At 42.1% G+C, this 20167-nt stretch overlaps 2 protein-coding genes across 11 annotated transcripts in view; one reads left to right on the top strand and one right to left on the bottom strand.

The window, feature by feature from the left end:
* Nucleotides 1-4154, top strand: part of TKT (transketolase) — a 37737-nt gene extending 33583 nt beyond the window's left edge. Inside the window, exons 11-14 of the mRNA XM_035106324.3 lie at nt 548-631; nt 764-857; nt 2444-2566; nt 3818-4154. Of these exons, the coding sequence (XP_034962215.1) occupies nt 548-631; nt 764-857; nt 2444-2566; nt 3818-4005 (489 nt within the window). The 3' untranslated portion in view covers nt 4006-4154. The remainder of the gene's footprint in view (nt 1-547; nt 632-763; nt 858-2443; nt 2567-3817) is intronic.
* Nucleotides 4155-4307: 153 nt separating this feature from the next.
* TMEM40 (transmembrane protein 40) overlaps nt 4308-20167 on the bottom strand; it is a 33772-nt gene continuing 17912 nt past the window's right edge. For 9 of the 10 annotated variants that reach the window (XM_088662237.1, XM_088662235.1, XM_088662239.1 and 6 more), the window contains 10 exons: nt 18474-18559; nt 13744-13800; nt 13162-13257; nt 12511-12546; nt 11473-11505; nt 9813-9881; nt 8534-8605; nt 8376-8450; nt 8139-8201; nt 4308-7664 (listed from right to left, as the gene is read on the bottom strand). In XM_088662237.1, the coding sequence (XP_088518363.1) occupies nt 7645-7664; nt 8139-8201; nt 8376-8450; nt 8534-8605; nt 9813-9881; nt 11473-11505; nt 12511-12546; nt 13162-13257; nt 13744-13792 (513 nt within the window). In that variant the 5' untranslated portion in view covers nt 13793-13800; nt 18474-18559 and the 3' untranslated portion in view covers nt 4308-7644. The remainder of the gene's footprint in view (nt 7665-8138; nt 8202-8375; nt 8451-8533; nt 8606-9812; nt 9882-11472; nt 11506-12510; nt 12547-13161; nt 13258-13743; nt 13801-18473; nt 18560-20167) is intronic. The other variant, XM_088662242.1, reaches the window with a different exon arrangement.

Below are 20167 nucleotides of genomic sequence, written 5' to 3'. Positions count from 1 at the left end.
AAGTTCGTTTCAGGCAAGCCTTACACCTGACATCATATACGACATCAGATGGAGGATAGGTAACGTTGGGACTTCCTCTTTGTGCAGCACTTCCCAAGTGCAGTGGGCATTAGGAAGGAAATGTGCATGGGGCTTTTGACAGGCGTCAATCGCCTGGCATCCTCATGACCTCAGATGATTGACAATTGCTGCATAGGGATGGGGAGAAGATAAGAATCTGGCCCATTACTGCCTCCAAATCTGAAGTTTGCTCTCTTGCAGAGGCATGTAGGGAAGGGTGCCCATTGCTGTGAATATGTCAAAGTTTCATTGTTGGTTGGCTATTTCATTACATTTATAACCCCCTCCCCTTTTCTCCTGTCATGGAACCCAAGGTGTCATGCTTATAATACCTGGGCAGTCACCCATCCAGAACTAGACACACTCAGCTTTAAAAGGGCTAATTTTGGTGTTTTGATTTTTAAATGCTCCCCCCCCCCATTTTGAAGTTTAATTCCATGGGCCATTGTGGGTGTTACAATCTATGCTGTGTTCATTTTGAAAACAGGGCATCTGTTTCATACGAACCAGTCGCCCAGAAAATGCCGTGATCTATGGCAGCAATGAGGATTTCCATGTTGGACAAGCCAAGGTGAGCGCCATTTTGAAAGTTGCTAAAAGACTTGAACTACAAGAACGTAGTCATTGAACATTGCGATTTTTACTAGCTTTTCCCAGTAAGGCTAGAACTTCCTCTAACTCTTTGTTTTACTATTGTTATCAGGTGGTATTCAAGAGCAAAGATGACCAGGTCACAGTTATTGGAGCAGGAGTAACTCTGCACGAGGCACTGGCTGCAGCTGAGCAACTGAAGAGAGGTGATTACACCAAACTCTTTTGAGAAATGCACACCAGCCATCTTGTAGGGAAGAACATGAGGGTTATAAAGGGGGAGGGGAATAGGAAATTCTTTAGAAGTGTAATCTAATTACTACACCTTTCCTTGGAGCCTTGGCAACATGTGCCCAAATCCCAAAATAAATCATTACTTTATCTAATTTTAAAAAGGTAAAGGGACCCCTGACCATTGGGTCCAGTCGTGACCGACTCTGGGGTTGTGGTGCTCATCTGGCATTATTGGCCGAGGGAGCTGGCGTACAGCTTCCAGGTCATGTGGCTAGCATGACTAAGCCACTTCTGGTGAACCAGAGCAGCACACGGAAATGCCGTTTACCTTCCCACTGTAGCGGTTCCTATTTATCTACTTGCATTTTGATGTGCTTTTGAACTGCTAGGTTGGCAGGAGCTGGGACCGAGCAACGGGAGCTCACCCCGTCTTGGCGATTCGAACTGCTGACCTTCTGATCGGCAAGCCCTAGGCTCTGTGGTTTAACCCACAGCGCCACCCGCATCCGCATCTAATTTTAAGCCTATTTTTTTAAAAAAAAACAAGAAAAAAGTTAATGTTTAATATATAAAATCTAACCCAAACATGTACCTTATCTGTAGCAATGTAGCCCTGGTGCAAACAATAGAAACTGGTTAAGAGACTGGGAATGTGATATGGATTTGCATGGCCTCTTCCTTGTGAATTTCCATGGTTTGTTTAACAATGGTGTAACATTACACCACTAACATCACTGTCAAGAATAGCTAACTAGATTCCCTTTTGACAGGGAATGGTGAATCTGATGCAAACTGGTTCTAAACATTTGAGGTTACCCTGGTTAGGAGTAACTGTGATCAGCCTCAATGCAGTGCATGTACAAGACGAACCATGAATGAAAGGGAAGGAGGGAAAGGAGAAGTCAGTGAGCATGCGATATATTGATTAGGAATATTGCATCTGCACAAGATCTTAGTAGATGGAGAGTCCTGGATAAGCAAACCATGGTTTGCTTCACAGTAGATGAAATGTCACCTTTCTTGAAACACAGAGATAGGTTGCACTATACCTGAACACTTTCAGTTACAGGCTACCTAACTGGCAGTAGTTCATACATTCCCATCCTCATTTTGCTCCTTGAAACACATGTGTTGCTACTCATTTCACTGCAGATATCATCATTTTAGTATTGGAATTGTACTGGGCCATGCTTATCCAAGACTATTGGCATTCTCCAACATAACCTTTGGTGGAATAAAGGAAATCTCACTATTGAGAAGTCCAAGAGATGATAGTACTAATAAGTTAATGCAATTATCCATTGGATAAATGAGCAGGCAGCTGTGCTTTAAGAAGACTGAAGCTGAATGATGACCTTGTGCTATCTAGTTCTTTAGATATTCCATAAGCTAGCTTCTGGGTGTCTTAATTCTTCTCAATTATCATAGTAAAGGTCCTTGGAAGTGGGTCATGAGTGCCCTCATTCTAGGGAATGAGGAAACAAGGAAGTAAGGCTTACGCTTAGTTATCAGTCAGCTTGTTTAAGTTGTTTAATTCTGTTCCCATTCTTTTTCTCAGAAAAAGTTTCCATCAGAGTGATTGACCCATTCACTATAAAACCTCTGGATAAGAAAACTATACTTGAAAATGCAAGAGCAACCAAAGGCAGAATTATCACTGTGGAAGACCATTACTATGAAGGTAGGTCAACACACATGATAACAAAGGGGGGGGGAAATTCAGTACTGTATATAAGTCTCTGCCATGGGTGTCCATTTATTATTGTTTGTAAATTCCTCTTCTGTGCTGTTTCCTAACTTTTGAGGGTTTTTAATATTTTGTATATTGCATTGGACATAAATGGAAGGTGATTAATAACGATGATAAGTACATGGACATTGATTATTTTTTAGTTCCTGTGCTTCAGCTCTACCTATACATTGTACAGACACCTAGAGACATGAAAGAGATTTCTCTCATGACTGTCCTATCTTGACAGTCCTAGCTTGGGTGTGATTTTGCAACAGTTAAACATTGTTGTGTTGGAGTTGCATTTCCTGCTGTTGTAGTGGAGCTGCTGGCTCTCCAGATATTATTATTATCCCTGACCATTAGTTGGTTGGGGCTGATGGGAGTCCAACATAATCTAATAAGCTACATATCTAAGACATTGTTTCCTATGTTTCAGATATTCAGGGTATGAGTGCCATTAGTTGTATAGCCAAAATGGCACCATCCTCGCAGAATGGGAGGTATCAGCAGGCTTGGGTGAACCCAAACATTCCCAGGAAAAAATTCTTTGGTGGGGAGGAATAGCTGAGGAACCTCAAATATGTCCATTGAGGAATGAACAAGCTCACTGTGCTCAGAATGCTGATTGTTTGCTGTGGAGGGGCGAGGGAATGATATAATGGAATGGAATTTTGTGGAGGAAAGCACAGCTAACTGGCTGGCTGGAACACTAAAAAGGAGCACTCCACACTGCAACATTTTACCACAGGTCCTCCTTTGTTATTTAGTCGTTTAGTCGTGTCCGACTCTTCGTGACCCCATGGACCATAGCACGCCAGGCACTCCTGTCTTGCACTGCCTCCCGCTGTTTGGTCAAACTCATGTTCGTAGCTTCGAGAACACTGTCCACTGTCCTCCTTTAGACAGTTATAAAATAGCATTTTTGTATCTGCTGTGTCTTCATGATCAACTACTCTACTTGGATGGCTTGTGTGGACTCTTGGAGATCAGCTGTCTTGATTGGGCATCAAAGCACTAATCTTCTTAGAAGAAAAACAGTTTAGGCAAAAGCCTCTCATGGGACAAACAACTTTGCAACCTTTCCAATCCCTCTGAACTATCCAATTGTTTTCTTTTTAAATAGCTGGATTAAGCTGCTTACAAGGAAATAAAGCTTGTTAGCCTTGACTTATGGTCCATTTGTATATTATCTTCCCCTAGGTGGCATTGGAGAAGCCGTCGCTGCGGCTGTGGTTGGAGAACCAGGGATCACAGTCGCTCGCTTGGCTGTGTCCCACATACCAAGAAGTGGAAAATCAGCTGAGCTGCTTAGGATGTTTGGCATTGATAAGGATGGCATCATCCAGGCTGTGAAGGTGGCAGTGTCCAAATCAAGGAATGCAGAGTAGTTTGTGTTGTACACTCATTGTGTTCTGGGGCAGTGTTTTGGGATAAGGATGGTTTAAAAAAAAAAGCACTGTAGCTTTCAAACGGTTGAAATTATATGCAGAGTTTTAATGGAAGAATTCTAATAAAAGTAAAAGTTTTGGGAGAAAAATAATGTTTGCTGTTTTGAACTGTGAGGATTTCTGGAAACCTACATGATAAGGCAATAGCACATAACCTAAAACAGAAAGATCCAAGTAAGCTGCTGTAATTTAATGTACCAAAATGATTTATAATGGTTCTCTCTTCTCCAAACACTTGTGGGATTGTGAATTTTATGGCTGACCATAGGGCTTTGAATGTAGCACTGTGACATCTCAGTCCCTTCTTCTGTTTCCATTGTACTACTAGCCCTGAGAAACGTTTTTCTCACACACAACTGCCAGCTTGTCTAGAAATACTTCCCATTTGGCACAGTAGTGAAATACGATATACAGAAGCCAACGTTTCACTTCAACTACCTGCTTCCTATGTTCAGGTGAAATATTTCCATGCACTGTATTCCAGGCACCAAGAGTAGTGGGGCTGTTATTTCTTCCATCCTCCTCTTCCTCTATCGTCAGCTGATTCTGCTCATATTTTCTGATGTCCCTTTCCTGCCTGCTGTCGGCCTCTGTCCCTGCAAACTGGCTGGAGACTGATGGGAGTTGGTTACTCATCCCTGTCTTAAATACTGACCAAACACACTTCTTGTGCATGTGCTGAGAGAAGAAAACGACATAACCCATCGGTTTAGGAAGGCCAAGAGCCTGGTTTTCTGTCCCTTGGTCCTGTCTGCCTAAAAGCTGAGCTGGAATAGCTGGACTGAGTCCCTGGCTCACCCATCACTTTTTTAAAACAAACAAGTGCCCACAGACAGCATGTCCTTGGGTTTCTCTGAGGTTTATGATCTATTATTAGCCTGCTCAACCATCTGCGCTCGGAGCAAGGTGGCGCATGCCATCTCGAGTGTATGGGGAAATCAAACAGAGGTTAAGGGACTGGAGGAGGAAACAGCAGCTTCTTATTATTTATTCATTATTTGTATCCTGTTCTTCAGCTGCAGAGTTCAGAGAAGCTTGCAGATTGCTCACAGATGGTCTCCGATCTAGGGGCAGACCTACTTAGCTGCAGCATGTTTGTGCCTGTGCATGTGTACATGGCTCCTATTGTCTCCCAGTGGAGAAACCCTATGCTACACAAGCCATTCAAACAGTCCTTTTGATCGCTTCCTCTCTATATACCCTTTCAACAATTACATAGCAAGATCTCATTATAATTCATAAATAATGTGGTGTGTTAGGTCACATCAGTGTAGAACTTTAAGTAAAAAAAAAACTAGGACATGGCAACCTTCAAGGTAGAGCTCCTGTAGAGTTCACCATAGTGGTGTTCCTGAACCAGAATGTCATTCAGCAAGCCTGGCATGGGAAACTCCCTCATTAGAGAATCAGATCATTGGTCCGTTTAGCTTGACTTTGGCTAAACTGACTGGCACCAGCTTCCCAGGACTCCAGGCAGAACATTCTCAGCCTTGCCTGGTGATGCCAGGGATGATAATGAGGTCTTCTGCATAAAAGCAACTGCTCTGCCTCTAAGCTATATCCCTTTCCCAGGCATGGGTCTGTTTGGTAGCGAGATTTGGCTTGCCTTTGGAAGCCAAAGGAGGTATGCAACTATTTCACTTTGAAATATAATTCTGCCCTCTTCTACAAATGACATTTCAGGGCCTCACATGAAAGTGTGGTGCCTGATCTGAATAGATGTGTGTAGCCATCAAGTGCATTTGGTGACGCTGACCTTCTGCATCTATAGCAATCCTTACTTCTCAACTGGACTTTTGTGATTCTAAATGAAGTCATGATACTTGCAGAGGTAGGACCATGCACAAATAACAAAATGGAAAATCTGTTACTTGTCAACACCAACAGTAGCCTTTCATATGTATATCAATGTAACGACACAGCATCACTGCATTTTTTTAAAGGACACAATTCAGACATCATTCAGGCCAGCACGAAATGAAGCAAAGGTGAAATAAATTCCAATCATTTAAGCCATTGTTCTTTTGACAGATATTTTTAGTTAAATATAAATTATTATTGGTTAAATAGCTGGATTACATTCAGTTAAGAAGATTAGGAACTTCCTCCCATTCCTAATTTTAAAAATACTTGCTCTTCCCCTATGCGTTTGATACAGGGCATTTATTTCAAAATATTTCCCCAGATTTAGTAGGAATATTTCAAAGCAATGGGCTTATGAGTTTCAGCTACATTTTGTGTTGTTGTTTTTTACAAACGAAGTACCAATATTACTAGATCTTCCAAGTTTACTTTGCCATTTGAGCTTGTATTCCCTTTTCAGAAAATTCCTTGTCACAGTTCCTCCCTTCCCCCAAACACCAGTTTTTAAAATTTGAAGTTGTCAAGAGTGAAGATTGGAAGAGGTATTGAAGCTGAATTCTTGGTCAAATGGCCGAGAGAAAATAAGACCTGCTCAAAGGTCTTAAACATTAATGAACTAAAGCAAATCAGGTATGTTCACATCAGAGTTCTTACTGCTTTCATCAAACAATAAAGACTTTGTTCCCTACTGTACATTTACACAGCCCAGCCTTTTCGTTGCCTTACCAAAACAAACAGTAGCCTGGTAAAGGTACAGTAAAATTTCTCACCTGAATGTAATACATAGCATTGTGCTTGATCCCCCATTCACTTTGATCCAGATAAACGCAAGAGCAACAGAACGGAAGCTGCTCTTTGAAGAGATGGGGGAACACTGCACACAAAATTCCACCTTTGAAATAATGCTCACGATATGGGCATTAGGATTGCCCATTGCTTGCATTATGTAGCATAACTTTTTTCTAAAGCATATCCCATGTGTTAACGAGAAATGGGGTATCATTCCTGTGACATTGGCAAGCCTTGCAGTGTTGCTGCATAAGCAAATGGATGTCAGGATGATAGGACAATGAAGAGCAAGAACCAGCCAAGGACTTCCGTAGAAGTTCCACCACAATGAACAGAAGCTGTCCCACAGTAATGGCTCATGGCTGCCACATGGAGGCCACTTCCAAGTTGTTCCACAGGCCAGCTGTGGTCATGCACAGTGATTACCATGTGAACTAGCTTTCCCCACACAATGAGAAACGTGTCTTGAAGCTATTTCACATACTACTCATACTACTCATCATATGAGCCGGCTAACGGAATATGTAAAGCACTTTCCATGACGTAGCCATGGGCTATACACAGCCCTTTGTCCTGACCAAGTATAGGGAAGGAGATTTTAGCCATAGATAAGAGCAGCAATGTTCAGCGTTGGTGAGACCTGGTGCATGGTAGAATACAAGACAGCTGGTATTCATTCACAAAGTGGGGTTGCAGCATACAGCCACAGACCCACTGACTACGAAAAGACTGGCAGCTTTTACATATCTCATGTGGCACAACATACACCAAGGAAGCAAAGGAGTCCCTGTAAGCATGATTCTTCTCTCCAACTGAGGAAATTTCACATTTGTATGGTTAACATCTTATTTTACATTGGCCATAATAGCCCTGTAAACACCTTGTCAATATTAACAGGATCCACCCAGCTCTGTTGACACCTCCGATTTAGTTAATCTTTTTCAAACCTACACAATGACAAAGGGAGAGAGAGAAACTCGTCAGTAAGATGATAATGATGATAACAATAATAATAATAATTTGTTATTTATACCCTGCCCATCTGGCTGTGGGTCAGAAAAGATAGCACTTCAACGTCACTTTCATGAGCATTTAATTTAGAAGTTTGAAAGAAGCAGGAATTTTAGAGGCAGCAGTCCCAATAGGCACAAGACTGCTGGTTAAAAGCACGTAGAAGTCTGTGCTTTTAGGACTCTGTCTCTAAGGATGCTCAGGAAGTTTACATGGGCCTTCTCTCAAAACCTGGAGCCATGACAATCTTCGGAGCTGACACACAGTCTCTTAATCCTGAGGCCTTTTTCCTGGGATGAATAGAGTTTTTCTATTAAAAAATTGCAAAACTGCAACTATTATCTATGTGCTGTACCCAAATGATTACACGGGGGTATATAAAGACACACCAAGGGGGCAGTAGGTATTACCAGACGTTCTGATGCTCTGAAGCAGGGGGATAAAACTTTCCAGGATACTTCTAATGCGATGCACTATTAGGGAAATGAAAGACAAATGGTTATATGCAAAGAAGCAAAGAAAACTGGACAAGCTAATAGCTCCACTACAACTCAAACTGTAATATAAACATCAAACGAATGTTGGTATATCTTAAAGTTTATACCAGCTTATTTCGCTGTCTCAAGTGGTACGGGCGAAACACTTACCTAGACCAAAATATATTCCAGTTGTTTCTAAGGCTGCGAAGGTCATCAAACCAATACCAAGGGAAACGGTCCAGTCTAAAATTATACATATATATGTTTGTATTACATTATGTTCTGTGTTACCCAAATGAAAGTAGTGCATTCCAGTTTTGATGTACCTTTATATCTGTAATAGCAAACCAACAAGGTTCCAATGGCAAAACAAAGAATGACAAAATGGAAGAATTCATCTGAAATGAAAGAGAAGAGATGGTTCTTATGTTCTTAAAGGATATCACAAAATCAAACTCAATGCCCCTATTGGCTGCAATTTGAAATTTTCTTGTACTAGTGGAGGTCTTCTGCTTTTGGAACACATATGTTTGTGGAGGGGGGAAGGTGATGATTACTCACATACTTTAGACCAGGCACCCCCAAATTCGGTCCTCCAGATGTTTTAGGACTACAATTCCCATCATCCCTGACCACTGGTCCTGTTAGCTACGGATGATCGGAGCTGTAGTCCCAAAACATCTGGAGGGCCGAGTTTGGGGATGCCTGCTTTAGACCAACAGCCAGTACTTTCACTAACTGCACTGTACATATATATAATTTATGTATACTTTCCAGAGGCATCAACTCAAGTGAAGAACTTAAGTCAGCAACCCTCTTAGCCATATACATTATTTAAAATATGGAACTATGCTTTATTCCCACACAGCTAAAAACACCAAGAATCAGCAATTCATTGTTAAGACTATAAGCAAGTTTACTAATTACTAGGAACTTTATATATGGAAGTCCAAAACGTGAAGTCTATGATTATGCAATATTGTGGAAAAGGCACTCCTGTCCTACATGTGCTCACATGTAGTATTTATTTACTTATATACTATTTAATGACAAAACAGTCTTTGAAGCTGTTTGCAAGTGTGTAAACCAATTACACAAGTATTAGAATTTAAACATCCATAATTCAACCACCACTACACTGTTTCTTCACAATTCTAGGAATGAATTCTGGCATTTTTATCAGGTACCTGCACATGGCTCATACTGAGCAGGTTTTGCAATTAAGGGCAAGTGCATGTTAATGGCTTGAAAATACAGCGAGGCTTTCCCCCTCGTGCATTTCAAGTTGCATTCTTAAGTGCTGTACGTGCTATGACCCGATTTGCTTCTCTGGTGCCTGCAACCTCGCTGCCAAGTCCTATTCAAGTTGTGCATGCACAATGGATGTCTGAAACATACACATCTCAGCTTAACCATGGCTTTCAAATAGGATGGAAACACATGTCTGAGGCAAAACACATGAAACAGCAGCAATACTCAAGAAACCACAACATACATATGGATTCTGGCTGATGTCACATGTACTCAGGGGCGGGAGTACATTGGAGCCAGAGTAAATGGTAATGTGCCCACAGCCGGAGTCTGAGGGTCAGTAAAAACTCTTACCATCTTTTCGTATGCCTGGTAGCCACCATCTTGGGTGGTGAGGTGGATGGCAGGGAACATTTTCATACGCTATGGGAAATGAAATTTCAGGTAATGTTAAAGTCAATCCCAGGTACACAAACTGAAGGTGAGCCACATCATATTAGCCACTGAATTCTATTCTTTATTATTATTGTTCCTATTTTTCTATTTGGTGCATTGGTCAATGGACCCCAGGGCATTTTACAATACCCAAGGACAAAATAAGGCCCATCCAATCCAACACTCTGTTCTCACACTGGTCAGCCAAATGTTAAGGGAGGCTCACAGGCACACCTGAGCATAAAACCAACCTCCCCACCTGGGATTCTCACCAACTCAGTTTCACTGCCTCCGACAGTGGAGGTAGTCATCGAAGGCAGCATTTCTTAAAAGGCTATCCCTGAGAGCAGGGAATAGGCTCAACTGTTGCAGTCCCTGTGCCCTGGGGGTCTTCTGCCTAGCCAGCTCTGCCAGTCTCCTGCCCACCCAGCATAGGCACCAACTCCTATGGGCTGAGCCCTTTATATTGTTTAACAGGGGGCTCAGCCCCCACAATATTGAGGGGGGTGTAGGAAGTCAAACACCGAGGTGCACCTGTGGCCACTAGTTTGAAAACTGGATCAATATACAGTGGTGCCTCGCAAGACAAATTTAATTTGTTCCGCGAGTCAATTCGTTTTGCGAAAAATTCATCTTGTGAATCGCGGTTTCCCATAGGAATGCATTGAAATTTATTTTTTTGCCCATAGGAACGCATTAATTAAATTTCAATGCATTCCTATGGGAAACCGCGATTCGCAAGACGAATTTTTCGCAAAATGAATTCGTTTTGCAAGTCACAATCAGATCGCAAGATGCACTCGTCTTGTGAAAAATTCGTCTTGCAGGGCATTCATCTTGCGAGGTACCACTGTACTGTTTTTTGTTTTGTTTTGGTTGTTTTGTTTTAGGAAATCTGCCATTGAGTGCTTTAAAATACAAATCTATTTCACAAAACATCTTGGAACGCTTTTTAAGTAAAAGCAAACATTCTCCTTCCTTGGAGGTTTTTAAGCAGAGGTTGAATGGTCATCTGTCATGGGTGTTTTAAGTTGAGATTCCTGCATTGCAGGGGGTTGGATGACCCTTGGGTCCCCTCCAACTGTGCAATTCCATGATTATAAGTTTGTATGATATGGGACCCAGGTGCCATGGGCTTGCTGATCAGAAGGTCGGCGGTTCGAATCCCTGTGACGGGGTGAGCTCCCGTTGCTTGGTCCCAGCTCCTGCCAACCTAGCAGTTCGAAAGCACGTCAAAATGCAAGTAGATAAATAGGAACCGCTACAGCGGGAAGGTAAACGGCGTTTCCATGTGCTGCTCTGGTTTGCCAGAAGCGGCTTTGTCATGCTGGCCACATGATCTGGAAGATATACGCCGGCTCCCTCGGCCAATAATGCGAGATGAGCGCGCAACCCCAGAGTCGGTCACGACTGGACCTAATGGTCAGGGGTCCATTTACCTTTACCTTTATGATATGGCAGATCATGCAATGCTGAAGCTTTCATAGCCCAGGCAGATAACATGGTACAGTACTTGTATGAGACTTAAAAGGCATGAATTATATAGAAAAGAACAACATAATCTGCAATTTATATTTACCAGTTGCAGGTTCCCCATCTCTGCACACAACTTCTGAAAAATAACACAGACTGATATAAAAAGTGCTTCAGACTTTCACGATTTTGAGGTGGGATTCAGTCACATAGTGACAAATTCAGGCTGTGCAATTAAAGTTAATCTGGCAATCCTGTGCAACAAGCCTGCCTGCCTGCCTGCCTCCTCCCCCCCCCACCCCAAAATGGATCTTTTTTTTTGCTAGAATTAAAGTGATGGGGAAATGCATTGGAAAACATGGGGTAATTACTTAATACAATGGTGTATAAATCTCCCTGCAAACAAATCAGAGTGAATGCTCAACAAACAGCTGGCATTACCATCTTTGTGGAAACAAATCAGAATGAATGTTCAATAAATAGGTCATCTGGAGGAGATCAAAGCAAACAAGCATCTCCTTGTGCAAAACAAACCAGAAACAAACCACATTACAATACTAGGAAGTGCATATGTATGAAGATTCTTCCTACCTCGCCAAAAATAAACCTCTATGCATTGTAACAACTACTTGCCTTGCTCACCATGCTTTCCTGACTGCAACTCATCAACCCAAATAACTTTATTTATTTATTTTTATTTATTTATTAAATTTGTATGCCACCCTTCGGTCACTGGGTGGTTCGCCACAATAAAACCCATGCACAGAAGCCGTTGAGTGAAGTTACCACTAGAGGGAGCAATGAAGACTTGTCTTGAAACATCCCAAAACCAGAAAACTCTAGCCGCTTTGTTCAAGCTCAATATAACCCATTTCTTTCCATGTGAGGCCTTTTGTTTAGGAAGAATTCACACATTTTGTGGCAGCAAATAGGGTTTACCAATACATGTGTCTCTCCCAGCAGAGAGAGGGATGTCAATTTGGCCCAGAAGAGAAGCAAAGAAAGAGAAGAAATGGGGTGAAGTCAACAGCAGCAGCAACATGAAGGAGGACGGAATTGGTCCGCTCACAGATGCAGAGTGTGGGGTATTACCCAAGGCCCTCAAACCTAAATACTGTGCTGCTCAAGATTTTAGTCGACTTACCTGATTCACCATATGGAAGGATATCTCTGGGTGAATCTAAAATAATGCACACATATAGAACAGATAAAAGTATTGTTAAGGTAAAACTTTCCAGCTTATGTTGCTGTCAAAACATAGAGACTCCTATTATAGTTTGTTTTCGTGCTTTAATTTTTCTTTTTGTGCCCTTTTCAACTGAAGGGCAGGTTATCCTTTCCATATCTTTAAATTAGACACAGCATCTAAAAACAAATGCTAACATAGTGAAAGGCAACAACAAAACTTGACAAGGCATTACAAAGTCCTGTGCATTTATGAATTTATTGAATTCATATCCCACCTGTTCTCTCTCAAAAAAACCCAGGGCGGCAAATAGATGAAATACTGTAGCTGGGTCTACAGCTGATGCCAAAAGTTCTTCAGTGCCAGCCATATCTCAGAGGGGGCATTCTGCAGGTTTTGTGCAGAATGAGTGGGTGAGAAAAAGGGTTGTGAAGGTCCACCCTGTTTCAGCTCAGCACTAGTCTGAACTTGGCTGCTGGGTTTATCTGAATATTGATTTGCAAGTGCTTTTTCCATGTTGAAGCTTGGCATTCAAGATAGCTCCCAAGTGAAGATCAGTTTCCCCTGCACACAGACAAAGCATCATGCAGTACAGTCTTTTGGAGTTACCTTGTGATGGACTCTCTGTTCTAAGCTCCCCAGAGGAACTTTCACCCTCACTTTCTTCTTGCGGTTTTAATTTCTTGCCTCGTTTTGGTTTCCCACCTGTTAAAAGTATAAGAGGAAAAACAGCAAAGATTTTCTTGATGTACTACTGATGGTAAAGCACTTTTCATGTATTATTTACATATCTAAACAGAGTTAGCCTTACATACTGTAAGAGAGTAATTTCCATAAAAAATTAAAATTACCTTAATCAAGAAAGGCTAAATTACAGACAGTGGTACTGTTAAAACTGAAAGAGAGATCTCACCAATTCACATATCCCATTCCAAGCCCAAAATCAGGCTGTTAATATGCAGACTTTTGTATCAAAGTATTTTATGGGTATGACTCAAAATATTACAGAAGAATAAGCTGAAACAAAACACATGGATGTCTGCCTTTTGAAAAATGTCGCTTTAGTACAGCCCCAAGCGCGCGCGCGCACGCACGCACACACACACACACATATATATAATGCTTGGTTGCCCAGTTATCTTTTAAGCCAATAATGTGCCCCCAGACTTAGTCTCCCCATCGTTTCATTACCTTGTTTTCCCCCTGTATGAACTAAATCAGCAGAATTTGAGTTACTCATTGTTGTGTCTGTTTAAAAGAGATGGAGAAAGAGATTGTAAATCTGGTTAAGTCCTTCAGATCTTTCATAATCCATTTCAAATCTGTACAGGAAGAAAGTGTTAACAACCATTAAAAAATAAGGAAACAAAAAAGCAAATAATAAAACCTGAGAGTTCCTTGAGAAAGAACTGCTTCACACATCAGTCATGTGACATGACATTTTATTTACTGCAGTAAGGCTGCAATTCTAAGCTTGCTTAACAGGGAGTAAGCCCAGTTAACACATTGTAGGATTGCCATATTTCAAAAAGTAAAAACCAGGACACCTTGAAAGTTGTTATGATTTTCCAATTGACTTGCCTAAAATCTAGGACACAGCACAATCTTTTGGAACCACCCCCCCACCCACCCGGGTGCCAATTCTGCCTTTGAAATCCTGGCAACACATTGAGACATTTATGAGTATACATACATAAGACTGCATTGAATGATACAATAGAAAGACATGAAGCAGCCACATGACTTGCAATGAGATCATCTTTCTGAGGAACAGGTTTTATTGTCAATGATGTATCCTGGGCCTTTCAGTGGCACTCATTGCCATTAACCATGGTGTTCATCACATTATCTATGTTGGGATTTGGGGGCATCATGCTGTGGCATTTCTGTCCCTACCCGACTGATTGGTTTTGAAAGATAATGCTGAATAATGTTTCCTCTTCCCCACAGCTTTAGGGCCAGGAGGTCCCATAGAGCTCTATGCTGCATCTCATGCTACATGCAACTACTCGGAAAGGTCGCTCACGGATTTGGCATGTGATGCCATCATCAGGTGAGGTAGAAGAAGTGCTGAAGAGCCTGCAATGAGCTGAAGACTACTCAGAAACTTCATTTCAACAAACAGGGCCGTCTTGAGCAGGTCGGGCGCCCTGGTGCTGAGGCGCGGAGATCGCTCCGGCGCCCCCGCCCTCGCAGCGCACAGCACGGCTTCGTCGCGCAGCGCCCCCCCCCCCGCCGGCCCGGCGCTCTGGAGCCCCGCGCCACCGGGAGTGCACCTAGAGCCAGGCCTGTCAACAAACTAAATGGAATATGGAAAAATTGAACGATTATGTTTTTGAATACGTAATCAGAAATATTTGCACAGATAATGGTAGAGGATAGATGGGCAATCACAAATAAGTGGGCATTTTACGGGAACTGGATAGAAAGGGGGGAAGCCAACACGAATATACAAGCACAAATGAATAGACTGTGTACATGGCTAAAGATCTGAAGAAGGAAGGCCCGACCAGGGAAGAGGGTGGGGGAGGGGGGAGGATTAGGGGAGATAAATGGACTTTGTTATGTAAGCTTTTGTTATGTAAGCCTTTACAGGAATTATGTACAATAATGTTATATTGTTATGCATTGTAGTATGAAAATTAAATAAAATTCAATTTAAAAAACAAACAACTTCATTTCAACATATGGTAGCCGCCAGAAGATTAGTCAAAACCAACTGGTCAGAATACTTCACTAGTATTAAAATAGCTTCACTCCCTTCCAGTTCGTTTCTGGTTTTGGGGGTACTGGTTTTGGCCTTTTGAGCCCTATAGAGCTTGGAATCAGGGTATCTGAAGGACTGCTTATTCCATTACAAATCTGCCCACAAGTTGAGATAATTCTCCAATGCTCTGCTCCAGCACCCCCAACTCCCAGAAATGGTGCAGGTACTGATTAAAGTCAGGGCTTCTTTTTGTGATCATGCTCAAGTTTCAGAATGATCAGAATCTGCTAGCATTTAGGCACCGGCTAAATAAAACAATTTGCTCCCATGCTTTCAATAGGTGGGGGACCTATGGGACTTCAGATGCTGCTGGCTACAGCTTCCCTCATCCCTGTCTGCTGGTCAGGCTGGCTGAGACTGATGGGAGTTGGAGTCCAACAACAATTGATCCCCCCCCACCCCGATTTAATTAATTATGAACTACCTCTTCCTTTACCATTTTTACTTTTAGTTTTCTACCATAGCGTTGTATGGTTTTCTTTCAATAGTTTATCAGTCATTGTTTCAATATTTTACTCTGTGCCATATTTTGCCATTCTTCTTGCTAGCTGCCTTGAAAGATTTATTCTGAATGATGGAGACAGAAATGTTTTCAGCAGACAGAAAATGGCTAGAGGCTGGTTCCCTGTTGTCAATGCTTAGAATCGGTGCGGAGGTGACTTTAGAAACGGTCACCAAGCAGGGTAACAACAACACAAATGATCAAAACCATGTAATGAAGACAAGCTTACAAACTGTCCTCAAATGTAATGTACCATTTCAGTGATGCTGGAACCACCTGGAAATTCACATCATTCAGTTCAGATAATTTTGGGGTTAGTTTCCCTCACTGGAACACAGCCCGACTGTTGGCCCTAGAGTGATCAACTGTCTCACATTTGAAGGGATATTTCTTATTCTAGAGGACTGTCCTTCACTTCCTTCATTTCTGAGCCTCATAGCTCTTTACTGAAGTAATGAAAATAGACTGCAGATGAGCCTCTTTTTTTAAACAAAAAAATAGCTTGATCTGACAAGTGGCCTGCAGTGAAGAAGAGGAGCCAATGAAATGCCTTTATGTTTGGAGGAGCTGCTGTGAATTGTGTTGAGGAATTCATTTTAATCGCTACACTTTTTGTAAGCCATTTAAATCTACTTGCTCATTTCCAACCCAATGGAAAAAAGGCCCAAATAGTTGTGAGAATTATATATACCTGCAACATCAGTTCTCGGCACTTGTGTTTTATAATGATTTCTACATAGGAATCCTACAATTTTGAAAGAATGCTGCTATAGGCAACATACCATGAGAAAGGGCGAGGGGAGATGCCTGGGTGTGCCTTGGCTTCTCTGATACATTGCTAACAAGACACAATTAAGCTTCACTTGAAATGCATGAATAGTAATTATTATGTATTTGTCTAACAAATACATCTTGAATGAAGTCGCTGCACAGCTGATCAAGTGGTTAGGTGATATCAGCTGAAGCAGCAAATCAAGTACCGTGGTACCTTGGTTTACTAACTTAATCTGTTCTGGAAGTCCGTTCTTAAACCAAAACCGTTCTTAAACCGAGGTGCACTTTCCCTAATGAGGCCTCCCACTGCCAGTACCCTTCCACCATTCAGATTCCGTTCTTAGACCAAGGTAAAGTTCTCAAATCAAGACACTATTTCCAGTTTTGCAGAGTTTGTAAACCAAATTGTTCTTAAACCAGACTGTTCATAAACTGAGGTACCATTGTATTGCAATTCCACCGCAAAAGGGAAAGGGAATTGCATCATCTTATTTACATGAAAAGTAAGTAGCTCAGTGGTAGAGTCACAGTTTTACACACAGAAGGTGCCAGGTTCAATCCTTGGCATCTCCAGGAAGGGCTGGAAATGTCCTTGCCTGAAATCCTGGGAAGTCACTGCCAGCCACTGTAGACAGTACTGATCCAGTGGGACCAATGGTCAGACTCAGAATATATCAGCTTCTTGTGTTACTAATAATAAGTAGTAATATCTAAGCATTATCATTAATTTAGTTAGCAATAATAGCTTAATTAAAAATAGTAGAGACTGAAAAATAATCTCTGCCTATACTGCATTATTTTAAAAACAGAACTCCAGAAAGAGGACACTGCTTATCATTGAAGCAACATGTGCATTGCTACCCTTCCATAGCCAAAAGCCTATTTCATCAAAGGCACAAGTGGACAATAAAAATATTGGCTCAACATGCGCGTTGTATTGAATTATATTAAAGACTCAGACCAGCCTCTGCCAACCTGGTGCTCTCCAGATATTGTTGGAATACAAATCCCATCAGGCTGTTCTGATGGGAGTTGTAGACCAACACCATCTGGAAGGCTCCAGGTTGGTAAAGTCTGACTTAGAACATTTTGAATAATTTCTTTCTACAGCTGTTTTTGTATAAACTTCTGGTGCCTTATCAGTTTGGTAGTAGGCAGATTCAGACTTTCTTTTTCACTGGCTTTTGACTATGTACAGTCGTACCTCGGGTTATGACCACCTCGGTTTGCGAACAGTTCGGGATACGAACTGCGCAAACCCGGAAGTGTTTTCGCGGCGCGTGCGTGCGCAGAAGCGCCGCGCGCGTGGTCGCACAATCTGCGCATGCGCAAAGCGCAAAAATCGTGAAAATCGCGCTTTGCGCATGCGCAAAATGGCGGCGCCCATCGCGTTCGGTTTACGAACTATTCGGGTTACAAACTGCGATCCGGAACGGATCGCGTTCGTAACCCGAGGTATTACTGTATTGGGAATCCAATGGTCACAGACTGAAGAGGCCAGTGCATTAAGGTTTCTGTGGCTAACACTTGTTAGACATGCTGGCCACATTGATTGGATTCAGATAAATAGTTTCCGACAATAACATTTAAACTATTTATCTGAATCATCTGTGGCTAACACTTGTTAGACATGCTAGGCTACAGTTTCTTCAGCAAGTGTGTGCTGTGAATCCAGCATACACCTGCTTCACACAACCTACCGCCATTCAATCCCCACTCTACAGCACCTGAAAAAATGTTATTGTCGGAAACTATTTATCTGAATCCAATCAATGAGCCTTAAATTCCACACATGGCAGTAAAACAACAGCCATGGACTTACAGTAAAATCACTACCAAAAGAAAACAACATAGGCATAGAAAAAAAAATCAACTGACCTGTGGTGTTACTATGTATAACTGTCTCTTTGGTAACTCTAAGTAAGTGCTATTCGGTTGGTCTTGCTATTTCAGAGATGAACCTCCTGAAAGAAAAGAGAGAACTGTGAATGACCAAAGAATAATTACTTGCTAGAGGAGGGATAACTGGGTGTGTATCTCATGCAGGGTGTCACTATGCATCCTGAGTTGGGTGTGTGTGACAAATCATAACTCTGTGTCGAGTAATCTGAGATCAGCTGTTGTAGGCAAGCACCTGACTCACAGCAGCTGGTGCAGTTTCTATTCACCATGATCTGAGTGGGCAAGACTGTTGTGATTTTGCTATCATTGGGAGCACAGGGCATGAGAGCGGGGGGTGGGAGGAGATTGAAGCTACGTATCTAGCAACTGCTGCTGGCCTGGCTCTGAGTGCTCTCCACTGCCATCACTGTTGCTTTCAATGGCGATCTAAAACTGGCTCATGGGAACCAGCAGTTACAGTGCTTGAGGCTGATTGTATGCAAATTACTGGCTAGGTGTTGCCAGTCACGAGGAAAAATTGGTAAGTGTCTTTGCCTTTCCAGAAAGCCATTTTCAATGGGAATTGTTTGGGGAAAATATGTTCCTTTTCCCCTGGTGTTATGGGTGTGCTGTCACACCACAGTGACGCAGGCTCCAAGCAAGAAGACAGACAATGGAAAGTGAATGCTGGTAGTGTGGGGGAAGAGGAGAGAAGTGGGCTCAGGCTCTGCAAGATTGGCCACAGTCTGCCAGTGGCCATGGGGCACTGACCATTTTCTTCCTAAGGACAAGTCCCCACTGCCATTTAGGCCCCAAGACTCTTGAGGCCTGAGCCTCAGGAGACCAGTCAGCTGACAATATCAGGAGTATCGATTCAAATTGAAGTGAAGAAAATCTCATTACATTACAGAACCACTGAGATAGCAACTCTAGGAACTCCCAGACATTGGATTAGCATTAATGCACACCACATCATGTACAGCCAACCAATAATAGCTTTATATCCCTTCTTAGACACAAAAGCCCTTAGGAGATATCAAAGGAGGAAATGCAAATGGGGTGGCAGAAGATTGTGGTTTTGTTTGCATCTAGTCTTCCTAAGACGGCAAATATTGAGTACTGGATAAAATGACACATAAGGGCAGCACATTATTGCACGTCTCTTTTACAGTGAAAGGCTGGGAGGTACCTAGTTATTAGCTGTTACAATGATACTGAGTTTATTTCCTGTTTTCAGTGCCTTAGGAGATGGCATGCAAATATATCTTCTGATTCTACTGCTGCCACACATTCATGTCCAGATCATATGGGGAAATTGAGAAGAGTGGTAATCAGAGATGTGCTCCTAAGACAAAGTAGTGGGCAATGCTTTTTTTCTAGAGAAAGAGGTGCCAGAACTCACCATGAACACCTTCCTCATTCTCTTACAATAGCAGCGGTGCCCACCTGAGAGGTGCCAGAACTGAGTTCCAGTGAATTCTGGCTGGAAAAAAGCCATGATATTGGGCATAGAGAGGGAGAAGTTCTGTGTGCTTCAGTACTGTAGTTTCATGCGTTCAAATTAACTTTCAAACTGAAATTTCTAAACCATCTTTCAAACAAAAAGAGAACACCACAAACACAGCAGTGAAACAAATGGAAAGCATTTTAAAAGACAAACTCTGGTCCGCAGCATTCATTTGAAGCACATT

The sequence above is a fragment of the Zootoca vivipara genome, chromosome 2 (assembly GCF_965207765.1).
Source record: "Zootoca vivipara chromosome 2, rZooViv2.hap1.1, whole genome shotgun sequence".
In the NCBI taxonomy this organism is placed as follows: Eukaryota; Metazoa; Chordata; class Lepidosauria; order Squamata; family Lacertidae; genus Zootoca; species Zootoca vivipara.
This window is presented reverse-complemented; position numbering and strand designations above follow the sequence as displayed.